General features: G+C 42.2%; 1 protein-coding gene across 3 annotated transcripts; it reads right to left on the minus strand.

The window, feature by feature from the left end:
* Nucleotides 1-360: 360 nt before the first annotated feature.
* Nucleotides 361-21,029, minus strand: Prdm1 (PR/SET domain 1). 3 transcript variants are annotated; one of them, XM_076859890.2, is made up of 7 exons: nt 20,814-21,029; nt 18,927-19,175; nt 12,219-12,338; nt 8,384-8,636; nt 2,219-3,315; nt 1,728-1,856; nt 361-1,337 (listed from the first exon to the last, which is right to left on the minus strand). In XM_076859890.2, the coding sequence occupies exons 1-7, from the start codon at nt 20,853-20,855 to the stop codon at nt 762-764; spliced, it is 2,466 nt and encodes an 821-aa protein (XP_076716005.1). In that variant the 5' UTR covers nt 20,856-21,029; the 3' UTR covers nt 361-761. The 3 variants fall into 3 exon arrangements, with proteins under 3 accessions (XP_076716005.1, XP_076716006.1, XP_076716004.1); XM_076859891.2 differs by lacking the exon at nt 20,814-21,029 and adding an exon at nt 19,464-19,547; XM_076859889.2 differs by lacking the exons at nt 12,219-12,338; nt 18,927-19,175; nt 20,814-21,029 and adding an exon at nt 8,847-8,866.
* Between the last annotated feature and the right edge of the window lie 1,195 nt (nt 21,030-22,224).

Consider the following 22,224-nt stretch of genomic DNA (forward strand, 5'->3'; position numbering starts at 1 on the left):
AAAATAATGGTTAGAAAAAAAAAAAACATGACGAACTAGGAACAAAACATGACAAGATTCCTTTTCTTGTTCCTTCTACTCGAGTTATCATTGGGTAGTTCTGCACACACACCCCATGTTACACAGTGCTGTTCAAATGACATGATCCTATGAATTAACACATCAACTGTGGAACTTTGGCAATACTGAAACCTCATTTTCAGATCATTATTACAGAGAGAGGATGACTGAAGTCATGTATTTGTCTACTAAATCTTAGGTACTTAAACAGCTGTGCAGAAATTATCTACAAAGATGGCCACAAGACAAAATTACAACATTTATACTCAAATTACAAGGAATATTTCCAGTCATTGTAAACTTTTTTAATTATTGCTTTTTGAATGATAAATTGTATAATAAATTATGAAGGATTATCACTGAAAAAATAATTATGGCTAGGCAATAGTCTTAGTAATGGGAAGGCTATGCAAACATATCCACACAAATATTCAAAATACACAGGTTCAAATATATAGACGTGGATGTAAATAAGTATATATAATAAGTATACATATATATAGAGAGAGAGTCTTTGCCTCATTTATGCCCTGAGATTTCGGTAACTTTGGAGTCCTTCTTTAATTCCAGAGGTGAGGGGAACCCCCTGCCGCAGGAGAGCTTTGCGGATCTGGAGATACGCATGCGCCATCTGCTACAGGCACCCCAACTTGCAGAGTCAGAACTTAAGAAACAAAACAAACGCTTGCTTTCTGAAAATCCTAAGGATCCATTGGTTCCACTGTTTCTTGCTTCACCTTTACAGGTACCAGAGGTAGTGGGTTGCTGTGGGGCAACTTCATGAGGGACAGGTCTGATGACTCGTAAAGGCTGCACCCTGAGGAGAGGAGTCCGTTCCCCATGTTTCTTTGCAAAGACACTTTCAGGCCAGTTTCTTCTTTCTCTTTTCTGACCACGGCCAGAATTTCCTTCTCCACCACAGAGGTCACATCGATGTTGTCCTCCATGTCCTCTAGCCGGTCGGCATTGTCACTGATGTCAAACTTCTCGATTTCTTCGTTGATCCGGGTTAGGTCCTCCAGGGCCAGTCCAGTAGCTGGGGCTACCGGGCAGTTCCCTTTCAGGTGGACCTTGAGGCTGCAGAGATGGATGTAGCTCTTGTGGCACTGGGCACACTTGTGGGGCCGCTCCCGGGTGTGCAGTCGCTTGTGCAGCTTCAGGTGCACAAACTGGGTGAACTTGGCAGGGCACACCTTGCACTGGTAAGGCTTCTCTCCGGAGTGGAGTCGCAGGTGGGTCTTGAGATTGCTGGTGCTGCTAAATCGCTTGTGGCAGACCTACAGTGTGGGGACAAGAGAGGGCCCAGAAGGAAGAGAGGGAAGAACAGAAGATTAGGAGTTGCCAGTGGGAGGGACAAGCTGACAGGCCAATGCCCAGTCACCTGGAATTAGGAGCCTCCCCAAGTGTGCTCAATGCAGTGGTGGGGTACTAAGCACACTGGGGACATGGGCACCCTGCACATGGTGTGCTACTTACTTCCCTCCCATCTTCCCACCCACTGGCTTTGTCACCCTTGCTGCCAGTCAGCAGGTACAGAGCCCCGGGGAGCTCCACAGTCTCAGCCCAAGGTAGGACTCTGGTTTAAACGAAGGGCTATATGACACGAGAAGGCAGCTCCACATATTTTCTACAAAGGTCAAAAACTCTACCCGGAACACACCGCCCACCTGGCATTCATGTGGCTTTTCTCCCGTGTGGACCAGGTAGTGTTTCTGCAGGTGGGCGAGCTGAGTAAAGCCCTTGTTGCAGGTCTGGCATTTGAAAGGCCGTTCTCCACTGTGCACTCTCAGATGGACCTGGAAAAAGCCACAGGTGTTAGCTCTGCTCTGGCACCTAAGGTTTCTGCTCAAAGACTCAGGTGTTTGTGGTGGAAATGTCTTAAGAAAAGCCTTGGGTTTTCAGAATGCTCTCATGTGCCTGAGCTGAAAGAACAGAAGTCTCTGCTTGGCAGGGACATGACACTCATCTTCTAGCCCAAACCCCACGTTTCTATTATTCAGAAGGAACTCAGGCAAAGTAACTTGTCCCAAGTCACAGAGCTAGAAGTGGTGAAAGCAAAGGAGAATCCATGCCCACTCGGCCCAGCCCAGGTCTGCCACTTCCCGAAGGCAGTTCCCATTGTGTGGATGTGAGCACGCTGCAGCGCCACGAGGCTTACCTTCAGGTTGGAGAGCTGGCCGAAAGTCTTGGCGCAAACGTTGCACTCATACTTAATCTTGCCATTCTGCTTCTTAAGTGGGTAGGGAAGGGTCTTGTAGCCGGTCATGTTTCTTTTGTTTTTAATGAGATTCATGGCCTCATCACTGCTGGGGGATGCCATCACCACTGAGGTAGCTTTGGGTTGTACCACGTGTTCTGACGTGGCGGCTGTTCCCGCCGTGGGAGACCCGCTGGTGGGGCTGCATGTCTTGTCCTTCATGCTGGCAGCAGCCCCGGTAAGGGAAAAGGCACTGTGGGGTGCTGGGACAAGCACCTCTCTGGGATGCTCAGGCGGAAGCAACCTCCGGGCTCCATCTGAGGGCAGCGAACTCGGGAGAGAAGCTGGGTTGACCACGGAGTGAGGCAGGCTGCCTCCACCAAGGAGGTTACCATAGACGGGATACAACCTCGGGAAGAGGCCAAAGTTGTTGATGCTGTTGATGTTGCTCATGGTGCTCAAGCCGTTGCAATTCATGCCGTAGGGAGGCAACAGGAACTTGGGGTAGTGGGCATTGTAAGAGGGGATGAAGGCTGGAGGAAGGTGGGGGGCAGGTGCGTATCCTGGGTAAGAGCCCAGACCTTCGGTGCCATAGGGTGTGTTCAAGTACGTGTAGGAGTCTCGGTGTTCATGAGAGCCAGGGGCCAAGGGAGACACTGTGTTCCCCGGGCTACTGTGTGGGCTGGAGCTTTTCAGGCTCTGGTCAGGGCTGCTTCTTGCTGAGGGACTTGGAGTTGTGGAAGAGGGGATGGGGGAATGAGTAATGTAAGTTGGTCTTTCCATCCCATAGGCCAGGGAAGCTTTCCATAAGTCTTCCGGGAGAGGAGCCCGGATGGGGTAAACAACCCGGGGGTAGAAGGGCATATCTGGGCTGCCATTCTTTCTAAAGCCATCGATGTCCTTGTCTGAAATGTTAGAACGGTAGAAGTCCTTCCCTTTGGAGGGGTTAGAGTCCAATTTTAGGATTTCTTTTACGCTGTACTCTCTCTTTGGGACATTCTTTGGGCAAAGTTCATTTTTCTCAGTACTAGGTTGCTTTGGGTTGCTCTGTGTTTGTGCTGAAATAAAGAAAAAAGGGTGATTACTCAGAGGCCTACAGAGGACTGAAGTGAAATGACCAGAGCTGCTCTGAGCACCACTTGGCGTCATGAATGACAGGCACCCGGCTCCCAATGCCTCTCACTCAAGAGGGCTCGAGGGCCGCCCACTCGGAAGTGCTACTCTTTTTCCTTCTCAGCAAAACGGGGACCATGGCAGCATCTACAGAATAACCAGGGCCATTTGGATGATCTTGTTTCCGTTAGTACAAACTTTATGATAGAAAAGTGCTGTTCAAACTGGAACAAGATAGCGTTCATCAAAATGGGGTGGAAAAATACTGGGGTGGGGGTTGTCACAGGTTAATAAAAGTCATTCTGATGTTCACAGTTTACCTAAAGGAAATCAGCACGCCTTGCAGCGAGATGTGAAAGATAAAGACTCATTTCAAGTAATAAACAGTCATCAATTTTCAACTCAATTCTTGTTTAATATATGAATTTGATAAAGCCCTATTCAAACTGACTATGCCAAATAAATCAAGGACCTGGATGCCACCCCTTATGTGCAACTGGCTGACGGCACAAGCGTTTCACCAAGATTCTGGTCTAACCAGGCTCCCAGCAGTACTGTCCCCTGGAATCACAAGGTGTGACAGTCACTTCTGCCAAACCACAACAGGTACTTCCCGAGCCAGTTCAATTACTTACACCACCAAAGAAAACAGAGGCGGCTGAGAGGGAAGCGTTTATTCCCAAGGATGGCATATGTTACCCGGTCAACAGACTATTTAGGAACAGGAGCAATGAGGACAGCTCTCGACTGACTATCCATGCCACTGCCAGCCCTGTCACAGGACAAGTGAGGTCTGCAGTCAACATCAGTCAGAGCAGAGAAAACGTAAAATGCCTGCTTAGTCTTTCCTGCAACCAAAAGTAAAACAGCAGAGGCTTGGTTGGAGCCCCAGTTCCAGAAGGGCCGTCCCTGAAGCTGGCTCGCCTGCCCTAGGGGAGTGCTGAAGGTGCCTTGAAAAGTAGCAGGGCCCATGGCCTGGGCATCAGGCTGAGGCCTTCGTAGTAGGATCCCTCCTTGTCCTACAGAATGTTCTGCTGGATCTCACAGAGAAAGCTCTCCAGGCCTGCTACCTGATGGGTCTAGAAATGAACTCTGTGGACCTCAAAAATGGAGCTCTTCAAATCCATTCTCCAGGCTGACAGGCTGAAGGGAGGGATTCCTTCCAGTTGGAGAGCCCCTCAGAGAGTGTTATCTCCTGCTAGCTGTTATCAGTTACTCCTGGGCCAGCCAGAAGCCCCAGAATAAACACCTCGGCAACACTATCAGGGAAGATGCTGATCAGGGGGCAGTGATGGAAAGCTTGTTGAGGGAGAGGATTTCTGAAGTCACTAAACCAAAATAAATATCCCCTTATCAGGCCAATATCAGCCTTTCAGTGAGGCCCAGCAGGCAGGAAGTTCAAATTGTCACTTTTGTTTTTTAAAGCTGAAATGGTAAAGGAAGAGAAAGACAACTAAGCTGGAAAGCTGATAGGTGAGGCATCTCACAGCCGCAGGAAGGGATTTTATGAAGGTGGAGAAAAAAAAAAAGGAATGACTGGGATGCATCTTCAGGCTCAAGTTAACAAAAACAAAACAAAACTGCCCCCAATAAAATAAAAATGCAGAAAATTCATCCTCATAACTTTGTGTCATCTTTATGCGGCCGAGTACATCTAGTTCTCAATTTTTTCAGTAGCTTCAGTACCCCCAGGGTTCTAAAACCCAGTGAGCATGTACATTTAAGTCAATTTCCCCACACTGCCCCCAGATTTCGTCTGTGTTCTTCCTAAGCACCTTAATAGAATTGAATTTAGAAACTGACATGAAGCTAATGTCTTGGACAACAACAAAACACGTGCATGCGCGCGCGCGCGCGCACACACACACACACACACAGAGTCAAAATTTCAAATTTTCTATGGAAAATATCTGGCACAGTGCCTGGTGCACATTATATCTACTCTAAATGTTTTCGATCTCTGATGTCTTTGGGAAACAGATCTACACCTTCTTCTATATCCAGAGTGAAATGTTAGCCTCTCTAAAATGTCCTGCAGGTGGAAGTTATGGAGTCTATATGAAGGTACATTTTACAAAATCGTCCTTCGGCAGCTGAGTAATCAGGGGAGCTGGTGTCATTTCTGACTCTCCCACTCAGCAGCAGCTCGAGTTAACATGAAAAAGAAAATCAAGATCTGTTTTTGTTCTTCAATCTTAAATGGCTGTAGGCGGAGGGAGTCATTTCAAGAGTGAACTGCTTCTGAAGGCTCTGAATGGCTTAATTATGCCGACTCACATTTTCGATCTATAATAAGAACCCCCAAGTCTATAAGAAAGAACCTAGAAGTTCTGCAGTAGGCAAAACAAAGTCTGTTTTCAACTGAAACTGAGAAAGCAGATTAACATTAAGAAGTCTATAATTTGGTCAACTGTTTTCTAGATGGGTTAGTTAGATAGATGGCCAAAAAAAAAAAAAAAAAAAAAAAAAAAGGAGGGGTAGGGTCTTAAGTGGGTCTCACCTTTTTTTTTTTTTTTTTAACTTAACATTCATGCCAATTTGTGATTTCTGGCTACTTTTCCTTCCTTCAAATTGCTTCACATCTCCTCAAGTCTACCACTTGAATCTTCACGGTCAAATCAGCCCTCTGTGGTCTGGCATAGGCCCCTATTGTGCTTTAAGCCTGGAAATCCAACATAACTCATTTGGAAACACAATCTCCCTATTAGGCCTGATGAAATAGTGGAAATTTTCCTGATCAGAGTCTCACTCATCAGTTGCCACACCTAAGACAACTGGTTTCACAATCAGTGCCTGAGTCTTACTGCTGTGTGACTGGCTGTTGTTAACTCTCATTCTTTCCTATGAATATCGGACAATGAAGGGGTGCCTGAAAATGCTGAACTACCACCACCATTTGGAAAAATTCTGCTTAAAGAAAAGCAGATATTTGAAGGCACAAAGGTGTCATTTCATAGTGTTTTTTCTGAACATAAGCACTTGACACTTAAAATACAGTGCAAAGTCTTTCCTTGGGGAACAAAAATGCCAGGCCTTTAAAACGTTCCCTTGATGGGCACAGAGTGGGGGTCGTGTGCAGAAAGGTTTCTTCATGGTTGTTGGGAAGTCAGTGGGGTTGGGATGACCCCAGTGGACTTACTGTTTAAAGATTTAAAAAATAATAAAACTTTGTCTGAATCCATCAATGACTAAACTCAAGGAATGTAAGGTCTTAGGAACCTGAAGCAGGAGGATAGCAAATTCGAGGCCAGCCTGGGTAAGAGATCCTATCTCAAAAGAAAACGAGTTAGGGATGTTACTCAGTGGCACAGGGTTTGCCTACCATGTGTGATGACACAGTTAGATCCTCAGTACTGCCAAAAAATAAAAAATAAAATAAAATAAATTAAAAAAAAAATGTAAGGAGACTCTCAAGGGGAAGTGGCTTGCTATGCTGAGAAAGTGAGGAGGAACAGCATCACTTCCCCTGACATGGCTCTGACAGAACTATGTTCCAACAGTGCCTTTGTGTCTTTTACTACCGGGATCTTCATATTAGGTTAGGCACACACAGCAGAAGGGATGCTGGGTACTTAGCCCTGGAGATGTGACGGGCAGTCTCAGGTAGCACTGAGAGAGAACTGTTGCCATTGGTCAGGGCAGATGACACTCATGACGTTCATGGTGGAAGCCAGTTTGCTCTCAAACTGCCCAAGATCTTTCCCTGGAGTTCAAAAAAGCACCGTAGAGTGTTAAGAGCCATAGACATAATTCTAGAATGTGATATTACAGGAGTGGTCATGAAGCTTTTACAGCCCCAGATTTTCAGAAAAATTACAAATATAGACTCAAGATCCTAAGGAAGATTGATAAGCTGAATAGCACATAATAAATACAAATAGCTGGACAGATGGATTACATATAACTAGGGTAAGTAATTGGTTTGTTAACGGGTCCTAAAGTTGAAGTCAAAATGTGATTTATGTTAAAATTATTATTTATTCCAAATATCCCAAAGGTAAAAATGTAAAGTAAAAACAATTCAGCCTTTAGATGAAGCAAGCAAGAGAGTCTATAAAAAATTGTCAAGTCTGGGTAAAGGGTAACTGAGAATGCCTTATACCTTTCTTAAACTGTTTCCTTAAGTTTGAAATATTATCAAAACAAAAAGTTACAAAAATTTCGGCATTCAGTTTTAACTTTTGAGCCCAAAAGAGTTCATTTTAAAAGCTGTTATAAAATTTAGTAAGTCTAACCAAGAATATGCAATTATAATTACAATAGAGGTTAGAATTTTACATTAATTTTTAAATTGTTCATAGAGATCACTTGAGAATGATAAAATGAAGGAGCCCTTTAGAGAGAAAGGTCATGACAGCATTTTTAACCAAATAAAAAAAGTAAAAGCTTATAAACCTAAGGAACTGAGAATTTGTTAAGATAAAGTGATAGGTGGTTACTGTAATACTGATTAGGAGATCAGATTAATTAGTTTTACCATAAGAAAGGAAGCCAAGATATGAAATCTCTAGGGTTATTCACTTAGAATATACTTGAAAAACTATGACAGAGCCTTTCTAGAAACAACTTTATGTTCTACATAAGACCTTGACTTTATATACAAATGTGCACCTCTACATTATTTCAATGCACATTTTAAACACCAACAAATTGCCATCAACAAGAGGTGATAGCTTGCATGTTCTGCAAGTCTGGACCAATCTCTATTAAACTCCCAACTGCCCCCTTTTGGATAAATTAGAATTGGACACATATTTCTTCCTGTAAGTTTCTGAATTCAATACTCAAAGAAGCTCTTAATATTTTTTTTTAAATGGTCAGGTTACATGACAGGGAACAGGGACTAAAAAATGTCTTCCCTCTTCCTCATCTCTGGTTTGAGCCACCTACTTAGTCCAACAGATGATGAAGCCATATAATTAAACAACCTGTTATTAGCTCATAGGGGCAGAACTGACATGACTGGCATTTTTTATTTTTATTTATTTATTTTTTGTTCTGTAATCCACTTACTGAGATTCATCATTGTGAGCTCTCCAGGATAAGGGTAGTTAAGCCTTTCTGCAAAGTCTCGACAATACCACACAAGAAGTTCCTGGTTGGCAGGGATGGGCTTAATGGTGTAGAAGTAGATGTTCATCCCGTTCTGACACGCAGCCAGGCTTTGCTCCCGGGCAGAGTGTGCCGGATTCACATAGCGCATCCAGTTGCTTTTCTCCTCATTAAAGCCATCAATGAAGTGGTGAAGCTCCCCTCTGGAATAGATCTGTCCAAAAGAGAAGACAGACATGTGTAAGAGGAAGTCAGCCACAGACGACCTCTCAGCACAGAGCACACAGTGTGTGATCGCTGACCCACGCCCCCCACTACAACCCCAGTGCCCAGTTAGAAAAAGAATCAAATCAGTTTGGCCAGAGTAGTCTTGAATCAGCAGAAATGAAGGTGGAAACAGGTAAGGCACATTCTTGTCAGTTACCTTTTCCATTTGAGTTTTATCATCTTTTCACGGTCGGGAAAAATAGCAGAAAAATGAAACACAAAATTTCACCTAAGAAGCGGCCTCAAACCGATTAAACCACCAGAGTACTACTTTTGCTATAGCACGGTCAATGGCAAATGGGCGATGCTACTAACTTTAGTTCCGATTCTGCTGACTTTTAGTGCTTTGAGTCATTGGGTAGAAGAGCAAGCTGACTGACTGCGTCAAACTGAGTCTCAGCTTTTTCTATGGCCTCTGTACTAGCTGTTTCCTACACCCCCGCCCAAGGCTCAGACTATGCAAACATCCTCCACCCCCAACCCTCCAGAGTCCTAAAGTAACACTTGTTCATATGAATACTTGGAACCGTGCCTTTTTGTGGAAGCGCTGGGTGGGGCAAAGGTGAACTTCACCTGCCATAACAAAGGGAGCGCTGGGACAGAGGCCAGAGTTTGACAGTCTACTGAGAAGTCACTTTTCCTCTTGATAAACACGTTCAGCCTTGCACCTTGCTTTCAAGCCAGAGAAGGGAAGAGAGAACCCCTTCTCTGTGGGCAGGTTGGCCAAAACCTCAAGCGAAGAGCCCCAGCCTTGCAATTGTGGGAAAAGAACAGAAAGAAAGTGCGGCTCTTTAAAGGCAGCTCACAAAGGATTCCTAGTTTGTCCTGGAGTAACATCTCTTCTGGTGAACAGAGGCACTCAGGGCACTTTGTAAAAAGACAGAGGTAAGAATAGGAAAAATTCAAGATAGACTCTTACTGAAATTACATGCTCCATATCCTTCCACAGAAAGCTGCTCTCTCTCCTTCCTCTTAAGAGGTGCCACCTTTCTTCAGACCCAAGAGCTTTCCTTCAACACACACAACCAATACTTGGTCATCTGCAACCCAAGCCTCTGAGTAGTAGGTAGCGGGGTAGCAGAGATTTTGCTCTAACAGGACAGTAGGCTATTGCTTTCTTCTGAGTCTCTTGCTGGCTACGTTAAGTCCGTGGATGGTTTCTATATTTCCCTCCAACGTTATCAGAAGTTAAAAAAGGAACCCTGTCCCTTTAACACAGGCAGTAAACACCAGAATCACTTTCTTTTAAGAGTAACTTCCTGTAAATTGCGAAGGGGGAAATACATGTGGCTTCATCAAAGCAGCTTGTGAGAGCTTTTGCGGTGTGTTTTGTTAAGAGAAAATGGAACAAGGCTGGGTGAATTCGGCTATCAAGAGGGGTTTTCAAGTTTGTTTACTCTGATGTGCAAACTTCCAGGAACGTGGGGTTCCATCGCTCTAGTGCTCTCCGCCGGCGGAAACTGCTTTCTAAAGCTATGGGTCTGGCGGTTCCAGTCAGCCTTCCACGGACTGCGATTTACTGTATCCTCATTTAAAAACAGAACCATCCCTGCCATGAAGTCACCCGCACACCCCCACCAGAAAATAAAATAATGCACACGTAAAATGAACCCTGCTGCCTGTCATTCACCTCGCTGCATTTCCACCTATTATCACAAGATTAAAAACGTGCTGACTCACAGTACAGTTACAAGAAATGTCACTGGTTTCTCAACTTGAACACCCCTTCTCTTTGACTGTGTAATTTGCATGAAAGTTTTTCTTTCCTTACAACAGATGTTCACATTCCTGCCAGCAAAATCGGGATGCTTCTAATGACACGTGAGAAGTTATCGCTGACAATATCCTTTGCATGTGAATGGCTGATTCAGATAAGTAAAGGAAAGACTTTTAGTTACTTATCCTGAAATCTTTAAATGAAATAAGGAAGGGACAGAGAGATTCTTAGGTGTTTCTTGTCTTTTTTTTTCCAAAATGACCAGGTAGTAAAGAGACTTACATTGGACTCTGTTAATTCAGACCTTTGACTTTAAGATCAGTATACCTCGATGGCTCACGTCTGAGAAGAATTTCTTGGCAATAAAAGCAAAACATGTGCTCATATTTTTCTATTATAAGTCATTCAGTGAATATGTTTTAATTTATTTTGATCCTGGGGATTGAACCCCAGAGGCCCTTTACCACTGAGCACATCCCCATTCCTTTTTAAAATTTCTTATTTGAGAAAGGGTCTCGCTGAGTTGCTGAGGCTGGCCTTGAACTGGCCATATTCCTGTTTCAGCCTCCCAAGTAGCTGGGATTACAGAGTGTGCCACCGTGCTCAGCCAGTGAACATATTTTAAACAAGTCTAATCATTAAATAAAAATTAAGGGTGCATGATTCTTGGTGAATATATATAACTGTTCTCTTTCACTTGGGAAATAGTAAAATAAATTTCCAGAAACACAAGACTTTCTGGATTTAAAAAAATATATCTTAGGAATAGCTTCTGAGTAATCCCCTAACAAGTCTTTTGTGATACTTGTATAAAAAGCACTAAGATTTTTAGGCCAATTTACCAGCCAAAGGAAGCATAATCCTATTTACCATGCAGCCATTTATTTTAGATTTGTACATTTTATATAAGTATGTATAAAAATTGCTTACTAGATTTAAGTAAACATTTCTTAATTTAGCAAAGTGAGTATCCCAAAGACTTCTATGGAAAAAGGGATTCTGACTTTTCTCTGTTCATTTTTTTTTTCCTTTTTTTTGGGGTGCTGTGGATCAAACCCAGGGCCTCATGCATGCCAGGCAGACACTCAACCACTGAGCTACATCCCCAGCTCTCTCTGTACACTTCTAATACAGTTTTTTACTTCAGAATTCCACCTCACTGGTTCACCCTGGTGGTCCTTTCTAACGCTGATATTTCAAAGGAGGTTGTATATGCCAGACTTTTTTTTTTTTTTTTTTTTTTTTACTGGATTGTAAGCATTTTCCTTATACTATGGAAGTAATTTACATACTGTCAGATTTGATTACTTTTATAATACAGATGGACTTAAATAGGACAAGTTCTATGGTCCTTCTCCATTCTCCTGGCCCATCTTCTACCCATCTTTCCTTAGTGACATTTCTCTTCAACATAATTCATTTATGATAACTCTTCCATTCAATTAAAGTTAACTCAGCAAGAAATCAAGAAGGGGTGAAATCTAAGGCTTGGTGACTCATTACTACTTCCTTGCAGAGAAATGCAAATGAACCTACCCTTAAAGCAAGCAGCAAACTGTTTCCTTTCATCACAAGGTCTAATGAATTGCAAAAAATTAAGATTCACATATAGTACATATCTCCACCACTAAACACCCATGGGCTGTACTTCCAGAGCCAAACATTTAACCAGTTTCTCTGCACTTGCTCAGAGTTCTCTGTTCCCACAGGGACCCGGCATCTCTCAGCACAGGCTGAAAAAGGAAGTGACCCTGCTCTTCTAGCTCCAGTTTTTCCTAATACTGAAAGTCATGAAAATTTTTCCTTACTTACCCGCCAGAAGTATTTCCTGTTGGCATTCTTGGGAACTGTATCATTGGTGTAGATTTCACCTATTAGGGGTCCAAATCGTGTTCCCTTTGGTATGTATTCTTTACTCACCACTCCAATAACCTAAAAGGGATAAAATACATGAAACAGTTATTTTAACTGCAAAATGTTAACCAATCTTGTTATTCTAACAAATTGAACAGTCAAGTGGTAACACAATCAACTATGGGGAGCAGACATTCATGAGTGCTGGTGCAGGTAACAAACAGTAAGCTTCACCTGAGGGGATACCATCAGTGTGTGGGGTGCTGGGGATTGAACCCAGAGCTTAGGGCCTGCTAGGCAAGTGCTCCTATCGAGCTACATCCCCAGCCCTGTTTATTTTGAGACAGGGTCTCACTAAGTTACTGAGGCTGGCCTCAAACTTGGGATTTATATAGAAGACCATCTTTTTAAAAATTTTTAAGAAGATCATCTTTTAAAGTTTAAGGTCTAGGGCTAGAGTTGTGGCTCAGTGGTAGAGCACTTGCCTAGCATGTGTGAGGCACTGGGTTCGATTCTCAGCATCACAAATACATAAATGAATAAAATAAAGGTTCATAAACATCTAAAAAATATTTTTAAAAAAGTTCAAGTTCTAAGCAAATACTCAACCAAGCATTAAAATAGTCTCAAGGATTATCCTCCAGTGATTGGGGATTCTTTATTTTTATTAACTATATTTCTTGCTAGAAGATCAGAGAGGATGACCATTCTGTTTTAGATTAAGAACAAGACACGGCAAAATCAGATGGTCAAGATGAGACTTTTTCAGGTCCCCCTCCTAGTTTCCTATTTCTCATTCTCCCTCAAACCATAAACACAGTGTGCTTGAGGGGAATAAAATAATTTAAACCTCAGAAACCAAAATAATGCTCTTTAGTTGTTCCGCAGAGGCCAAAGGAACCAGAAAGCAAACACATTATGTTTTTTTAATTCTAGATGAGCCTCCTCCCCTGCCATAGCTTGTAAGTTCTCTTTAGCAGCAGAAGAAAGATCTTTCAAGTAACTTTGTACTTCCCTAACATCTTCTACATGACAGGGGTCAAAAGTCCTCCTTTGAAATGTAATTTATACTGAGAGAGCTGTGGGTTCTAGATCTGAGAAAATGACCTTCTCAGATTGGATGTTTCATGCATTTGCACTTGGCAGGGCCTGGCTAAAGAAACATGTTAACTATGCTAGTTCCTCCTTGATGGTAAATTTCTTGAGGGAATTAAAAAAAAAAAAAAATCACCAACCACGAATCAGGAAGCAATTCATCACTATTCAAAAGAACCCTGTGAGCTGTCCTTGATGACGATTGCAGTTACAGTTTTGCTTTGGTTTTTATTCTCTCACTTTCCCATTTTTATTTTCTTTTGTTCAAAACAGACTACAAATTACTTATTGAATATCTTAACTGAAATAGACCAAGGAATGGGAGTTGGAGTAGAAGACAATATTTATTTCCAGTTTTTATTATCCTTCCTGTGTAACTGTGTACCTAAAATGGCAGATGCCAATAGCTATTCAAATAGTACACAGTGGAATCTAAGATTTTGGCTGTGATACGTACTGAGATCTCATTTATCTTATCACTGTTTAAATAAGTAGGAAATGAGCACACCTACATTGTGTGACAGACCAGTCTTTCTCATGGAAGTTTTCTCATCAGCAAATGATTTGTTTTCTAAAACAATTTAGTATTCAATATACAAGTTAATGGAGCATACTCAGATTGGAAAGAGAGAAAAAAAAAAAGAAAAGAAAATTTCCTACACCTAACACAAGTTGAAACAAGGTTGGCGAGCTAGAGTGCTATTTTTGGTCCTCTATGAATTTCTGGCAGAGAGCTGAAAAAAGCAGATGTTCATTTCATTCTCCTCCTCTGCCTTCATTTACATTTATCTGCCCTTTCAAGAATAGTTCATCATCCTTGGTATGTCAGCACCACCACTGGGGACAGGAGCATCTTTGAGCAGTCTTGAGACAAAAATATATACTTAAGCTTAAGTAGACTAGGGCTTATGTAGAGGCTCATTGTTTAGGACATATTACCAAACCTAATTAATTTGAAAAATTCATGGAATTGACTTCAATGACTCACAAATCATTAGACATTCACGTTTGAGTGCTTATTCCATAATATTAAAATGACAAACAGGAAAAACAAATAGTGCCATTTGTTGGTGAGCCAATAATTAGCAGTTGATATTTTCAACATATCCACTTTAAAGCAGTAATTTTAAGAAAGGTACTCAACTGGTTCATCAACTTTGTTTTAAATTATAGTCTCTTGCAGACAGTGTCCTGGGAGCCAGAACTTGATTACCAACAAGGAGCATTACATTGAGGTCACGGTTTTTGTTCCAAATTGCTGTTCTTCCACAGGATGAGCCTTTTGGTTTTCAGCTATCAATCTGACACACTAAGAAAACACACATTGTCTGGTGGCCAGAAAGAAGTCAACCAGAATCTTGTTCCTACAAAGTATCTGAGGAAGGCATGAACCCCTAATACCAACTAAGCTCAATGATGGAGTAGTTACTGGGGGAGGAGGACAGCAGTTTTGGAAGGAGTCTTGCCATCTTTAACCTCACAAATACAACTTGACAGGCAAGACAGGGGCACAAACAAAAAGAGGACAGCAGGTGGTGGAAGAGAAAACGAAGATCCTCAAGACCCAAACTGAGAGCTGCGTTATTTGATTACCTTTACAAATCAGCCAGAACCTTAATTGTTTAAACTCCTATTATATACAGAGCTGTAGAGTACACAGACTAACCTCTTCTATAGAGCACAATTTTGAGGTTGGAAGGAATCCTGTAGCTGATGAACCACCTACATCCAATCCAAGCTCTGTGCTCTAATACTATGCAATCAATACCTTCTTGAATTCATATTGGAGTTATTATTCAAAAGGACACAAAAGCCGCAACCCTTAAGATTATGTGCTTCTCCAGGTAACTTTGAGGGGGGCAGTCACCAGGGTTGTTTTTAATGGGAAGTGGAATACCAAGACAGAGTTGTCCCTCTGGTCCTAAATGATCCAGGGGTTTATCCAGCCCCATCTTCCTGACTCCTCATGTGCAACATTCTATCCTTGGAGCAAGCAGAGAAACCTGGCATGTGCTTTGAAAGCCACAGTGCTAAATTAAGAATGCGTTCACCTAACTCAGGAAGGAAAGTTCACTGGAACTGACCAGGGTCCTAAAGAATCACTGCTGGGGACAGGCTGCTGTAAGTCTTCCATAACCTTTCAGGGAGAGGACACTGCATTTCCACACAGCCATGCTTCATCTGCCCCCACAGAAGCCCTTTGCTCATGCTTTCTGTGCTAAGCAGACCCCTTGCCACTTGGACACATCTATCTTTGTCAGTGTCCTCAGCTACAGAATATACCTGGTTGTCCTCAGCTTCCAGAAAAATAAAATAAAATAAATAAATAAAAGGTTTCTTTTCGATTGTACAAAATGAAGGTGATTTTACAGCTTGTGAGAGACTGGATGGGAATACTGAATGAAACTATGACAGTAAGAACACATATAGGTTTGTTTGTTTTAAAGGTGAATTGCTCCTTTCAGAGGGTATACAAACAGAACAAGAAATTTTAAGCAGAAACATTTTTTTTCAGATCTAAATGTGGTCTGAGCATCCTTGCCTCAAATTCCATTAAGATCATTTTAATCACTAGCTATCTCTACCTCCTCTCTGGATCCCACCCCACAGAACTTCTATTTTGACTGTCTGGATATCTTCATTGAGAGGACTAGAACTCTATAGTGATCCAAGACCTTCACCCTGTAACACACCTCATTTTAAAAAGGAGTGACATGAACAGAGATGTTTTTGGAAAGTTTACTTCTTCATTACATTTCTTTTGAAGGAAACTCGGTAACATCTTAGAACATCATCTCCCAAAGAAAAGAGCTTGAAGAGGGAATTCCATGTTATGGTGAGATAACTTTTATATGGTCTATCTACCCAATCTTTATCAGCATATGACTTAAGGTCAGACTCCCCTCGTGAGGGCCAGCAACCTCAGCTGAGGGCAGAAACTAAAACAGGCTACTGCTTCAAAAATACAAGTGTCGAAACTGATTTTTGTGTAGTCAAGTATTCATAGAAGATAATTTCAGGAGGACATGGGGAAAATCCCCGTAAAAGAACAACCTGTCAGTTTAAAAAGTTTTAGAAGTCTTTTTTTTAAAAAGGTTTTAGAAGTTTTGAATAGGATGTCTATATTTGGTTTTAGTTCTGGAAATAGGAAGTAAGAAAAGCCTCATTAAAGAGTGCACAATTATTCTAAGCCAAATCTAAAAATGAAGGTCAAGATCAGAAATAGGGGTTGTATGTTTTGTTTTTAAACCAAGAAAAAAAAAAAAGGTGCTGACACATAGCACAAATTCATAATGAAAAATGATCTTGTTAAAAAAAAATTCCCCAGTATGTCAGCACAACAGTACATAATGTAACATCTCTTGTTATTTAAATTAATGAAAACATTTAAAGAAGGGCAAGATAAATCAGATAAAAACTATAAGTAGAAAGGTTTCTACCCTATTTCCAGCTCAGGCTTATGAGACATGAAGAACTAAGTGAATAATGACAATGTAAACATCTCATCAATCCTGAATATTTCTGTCCTAGAACTGGCTTGCAGTTATTATACCTTCAATGGCTCAACATCACAATCCTCTTTCACCACCCAAAGGGAGCTGTCCTTTCCCCAAGTTCAAAAAAGGTAGAAAGGAGGTACAAATTCCAGAGTAAGCTAAAAACAGAATGACATTCAAGTTTATTTCCTGGCTGCTTTTGTGATTAGGGACTAGGGTTGTACTATCCCCTACACAAGCTCAATAAAACATGGGTAAGTAGGATAAGAGAATCCTGGTCTCCTATGTTAGTTTTGAAGGATCCCCTTCAGGAACACAGGTACTGTCTGTTTTTTGGTTGTTTACCATACTAAAATAGGGAGACGAAAGAAAACCAAACAAACTCAATAAAGGCTCAGTTTGAAATATGTTAAGACGATAAATAAAACCACAGTGACACCAAGAGGGGCCAGTGTAGCATAATCGAGAAGTACTTGTTGGAGAAGTCAGAAGAACTTTGCTCCAAGTCCTGTGTCTGCCTCTAACTATAGCCTTTGGGTGAGTGACTATCTCTCTGAACCTTGGACTAAAGAGCACAACTTGACTCAATTATGATTTTCAGTTGAATGACAAAAATTGAAAAACTTAAGCCAAGAGCTAAACTGAGGATAAGAACATAATAATAAGGATAAAAAGAGATGCCCTACAGAATGAAGATCTTTACTTCAGTCCTAGTGGATTGGTGAGGACAGCCTAACACAAATGTACCTTGGGAAGAGAACAATATTAAGTCAAACCTGATACAGGAAAAACACACTACACCTCTTAAAGCCATAGCCAAACCTTCAATAATGCTACATTGATTCCAAGGGCCACATATTAGAGAGACTTTCTTTCAGGAAGAGGTTTAATTAAGACCGACCTCTGGGGTTACATTTTTGGTAACATTCATGTACAACTACAATTTAAATTTTGCTTTTTACAAAATCTACCACCACTCTCCCAGCAGGGAAAGAAAAAAAAATAAAAACACCGAAAAGTAGAGCTTTAATGAAACTCAAAGCAGAATCGCTCTATTTAATTTTAGACAGCTGTGTCTCCCCTCACCAAAAACATTGAACTCAGACACACAAACAGGAAAGCGACAAAGTGTTTCCCAAACAGGCTCCTGGATTCCTTTTAATGCTGTTCCTAAGGGAAGGGGGAAAGTGATTTGACATGGCTGTAACGAATAGTCCCAGCAGCAAATCCTGGATTCTTAGAGCAAAGGACTCCTTTTCACTACTTTCTGAAGGCAGCAGCAGACAGTTCTGCGGGCTGAGAATGGGAAGCTGGCTGAGGGATGGGTTCCTTCAAGTCAGCCTAGTGAGAGCAACTGTAGTAGCCAAATTCTCAAAACAAGAGGCGGCTCTGCAAGCTATTTCACAGTTAAACATCACGCCTAGCTATAATCATTATATAAAAGGGTAAATACAAATCAGTTGCTCATTCCAAGTTTAGTTTTTCAGCCCCTTTGAAACAACAAAGAGCGTACCCACTTCAGAGGCCAGTAAGGAATCGGCCTGCCAGTCCAACCAGAGCAAAGTAGCTGCTGCAGATAAACAGTGGTTAGTGAAGTCATCCGGACAGAGGACACTTTTACGTGACCCTCTTCTCGGTTTATGCCATCACTTCAGTTCATAAACACGTCAAGGTTTTGAGAATAATTTTAGAAACCCAGCTAGTAAAGCTGGCTCGTTAAAAAGAATAAAGCCATCTAATGACCAAAGGGAGACAAAAGAAACATTGAGAAAAGTTTTCTCCCTGTAAAATATTGTCAAAACGAAGGGCCAGTGGGTGCAGAGCTTTTCAGAAGCTCACAGAGACGGGTCAATTTTCCAAAAGATTTAACTGTTTACTAATTAGTATGAGACAGTTGAAGGCTGGAGGAAATGAGGAGGAACTGATTTAGGGAAAGAGAAAGCAATGACAAAAGTGCATGGAGTAATCAATTATTTACTGATACTTCAAGATCTTCATAGAGGAGGCCTCAAGGGCAAGTGGGGAGATCTAGCACCAGGTGCCAATCTTCTTCAGCAATAAACCAGAGGCTTACCTCTTTGGTGTTGGTGGCATATTTGAAAAGCAGATTCCTTGGTAAGGATGCCTCTGCCTGAACAGAAGTCACTCCATCGGCCCCAGAATCCCAGGGGTGGTCATTCACGATGTATGTACACTTCTCTTCAAACTCGGCTTCTGTCCACAGAGTCATGTCTGCGTCCTCCATGTCCATTTTCATGGTCTCCTCAGTCCCCTCTGCCAACCCTTGAAACTTTACAGCACTGGAGCTACACTTGGGGGCAGCCTGGAAGAGAAGGGAAAGGCCTTCAGTCCCCATTGTCCTGCTGTTCCTATGGCTCCCTCTGAGAGGCTATGACTAATACAGTCGTCTGAAGACTTTAAAAGCAGATGCAGAGTGCTTGGTACAGTTGAGTAAGAGCCAAAAAGACATATAAAGTACATTGCCTTGAAGAAGCAAGGTTTTTAAATGCTACTTAGTTATTAAAAAAAAGAAGAAGAAGAAGAAGAAGAAGAAGAAGAAAAAAGAAGAAGAAGAATGTGGCAACCTCACTGGGGGGAGAAGAAGAAACACCTTTGAACAATCCCTGGCTTTACCTCTCATGGCAGAAAAATGTTGTGGGCGCTGTGTCCTGTGTCCCAGAACGCCTGGGGTCATGGCCGCCAGACCCTCAGCACTGTGGAAAAGCTGCCTCAGAAAAGTGTCACAAACAAGGAGAGGAAGAGGAAGGAGCTCTGTCTGCCTCTGAATGAAGCTAAAAATGGAAAGCGCGTGTGGTGCAGGAGCGGAACCCAGCCTGCCTTTTCCAAACGGGGAAGACTGAACTTTCCCACCAGCTCCCAGCGCAAAACAACTTTCAAAACAACTGCCCCCCCGCTTCTGCTACGCGCTCTTTCATCCTCTCGCATGGAAGACTGAAAAGGGTTGCATCCTGCCAGCATCACTGAGCTTCAGACAGAGATCGTCTGGACCACAGGAAAAAGAGGGAAAATGAGTGAGGGGGGAACCCCCCCCCCCCGCAGCTTCTTTGGATCTGCGGGCAACACACTCCAAATTGACAAGGCACAAAACATTAAACTATTCAATAGAATTCCCTGAAGAGAATTCCTTTAGGAGCCCTCAGCTACAAATAGCACTTTCCATTTAAATCTGAAAGTGTACAAATTCCCAGAAGTCACTGATGTGCTACAGTTTACTGTAACTAAAGTTATAACAAATACAGAAGACACTCAGAGCACAAGATCTGCTTCCACTTGTAAACTGATGAGGATAGTCCCCAAATCCACCCGCACACAGCAAAAGTGCTTTCCAAAGGAGAGAGATAAACAACTTCTGCAGTGTATTCCCACGTAGATAGATGTGTTTGATAAAAATTGGGAATGAGGGTATCCTTTCCATGGAAGACGTGCTTGTTAAAATGTAAACACAACACCGTGGAAGTCCATCAAGATGGTTCTACATTCTTCCACTTCTTTTCTAAATATGTTGCTCTTTAAAAAAAAAAAGATTTGAAGTTATCTTTGCCTCAGTTAAGACTTAAAATAGCTTGTTTATTTACAACATATAGAGTCATAACGCCATATAAATGTTAAAAATAAAATAAAATTGAAAACTTCAGCAGACCCGGAATAGTTATTTTGTTTGCCGGGGGTGGGCAAGAACCACTACTGAAATTTCAATGAAGTGACAATTATGTCTAGAACCGAAAGGGTTAATGATTCATAAGGAAAAAGTCTTATAAATGTTTGACAGTACTAAGTGTACTAAAACAGAAGCATTTCTCCTTCTACCGCAACTGCATTATCAAAAAAAAAAAAAAAAAAAGGAAGAAAGAACGAAAAGAAAGAGCGCAAAGAAAGGAAGTAAGGGAAAAGAAAGTTTTTAGGTCAATTTCAAAATAAAAATAAAAATCAAGTTCCTTACCAAGGTCGTACCCACACGTTTTTCCAAGCAAAGATCCAACATCTGAGAGAAGTCTCCCTCATGACTACCCAGTCCACATTCTCCCCGCGCCCCGGGCCGGGCTGAGCAGCACTGACGCGCACCTCGGCGGTGCCTCCTTTTCTACCGCTGCCCCGGCGCAGGCTCCCGGCTCTCGGCGGACAGGTGCTGCGCGCTGCTCTTGCCTCTCCGCAACACTGGAGGGCCGAGTGTCACGGCAGCACTGTCTGTGTTAACCAGATCTGCGGCTCTTTCTCCTCCCAGCTGCAGACTTCACTAGCCACTCGTCTGATTCACTCCTACCAGCTGCCAGAGTTGGGGGCGTGGCCATACCTGGGCTCGCCCGAGCTGCGCGGAGCCCAGGGCTTTCCCCCGGATTGCGAGCCGCCGCCGAGAGCTTCCTCTCTTTGCGTCTGAATTTCAACATTTACTTGGAATCCTCTTACTTCCCTTTGAAGTCACTTACCCTCAACGTTTAATGGTGCTGTATTGTATTCTAAATACTCCAGACCGCCCTGCTTCCTGTCGCGGCAGAACACGGGGGCGCACACTCCTTAACTGAAGGAAACCTAAAAACTACCTAAAACATTTGTGTAGTTCCTCAGCTTGAGTCCGCAGTTACAGGATTCACAGAATTTACCTCGGAAAGAGCAAGTTGAAACGTTTTTGCCTCTAAGGTAATACCAGGTAGCTATCCATTGCTCAAGTTCTTGCCTCTCAAATACACAACCACCCTTCTCCCCTGCCCCTGCTTTAAGATTCCATTTCTCCTTCTAAATAAATACATTCCATGTTGGTAGAAGTAACTTCCTTCTTTCAACTATTCGGTAAAAAGGGAAATAGGAAAAAGTCATAATCCTACAGATTCACATTTTTTCCCCCTTTCTTCTCTTCTCAAAACCCACATGTAGACTTCCTAAGGAGTGTGTAAGTAAAATGTGGAGCTTTAATTATTTCAGAGTTAAAGGGAATATTGAACTGATCACTGCAAGGGGAAAGCGGTTGGAGGCAATAATTAGTGGGGCTCATTCTGAGCCTGGCTGGCTTTTCCTCCAGCCCCAGTCAGCCCTCTGTTGAAGGAAGGACATCCTGTGATGATGGCATACAATGTCCTGTTTGTTTATTATTAAGAGCGTGGACCTTGCATTCCTGCTTCTCATTACAAAACAAACCAGATGCTTTACTTCCTTCAATGGTCTTGTGCCTTCAGCAAGGAATCCTCTAATTCAGAGAAACAATGATGCAAAGGGTCCATTTATAGCAAGCACCCCATTACAATTACTATTTAGATCACCAAAATACAAGTCTTCCACTTTCCTGCTTGCCTCACCATTGATAGTTAAAAAATTCATCTCTCTTTCTACGTTAGCCTGCAATGTCTTTTCTAGTATTT

Source organism: Callospermophilus lateralis, chromosome 6 (assembly GCF_048772815.1).
Source record: "Callospermophilus lateralis isolate mCalLat2 chromosome 6, mCalLat2.hap1, whole genome shotgun sequence".
NCBI classification, from domain to species: domain Eukaryota; kingdom Metazoa; phylum Chordata; class Mammalia; order Rodentia; family Sciuridae; genus Callospermophilus; species Callospermophilus lateralis.

Bases quoted from the DNA above. Each gene is read 5' to 3' on its own strand.
- Prdm1 (XM_076859891.2), bottom strand. From the start codon at position 19,547: ATGACCCCAGGCGTTCTGGGACACAGGACACAGCGCCCACAACATTTT. The intron at 8,637-12,218 runs GTAAGTAAGGAA...TCTTTTGGACAG, and splicing joins ACAGGAAATACTTCTGGCGG to ATCTATTCCAGAGGGGAGCT. The intron at 1,857-2,218 runs GTAAGCCTCGTG...GGCTTTTTCCAG, and splicing joins GCCAGCTCTCCAACCTGAAG to GTCCATCTGAGAGTGCACAG.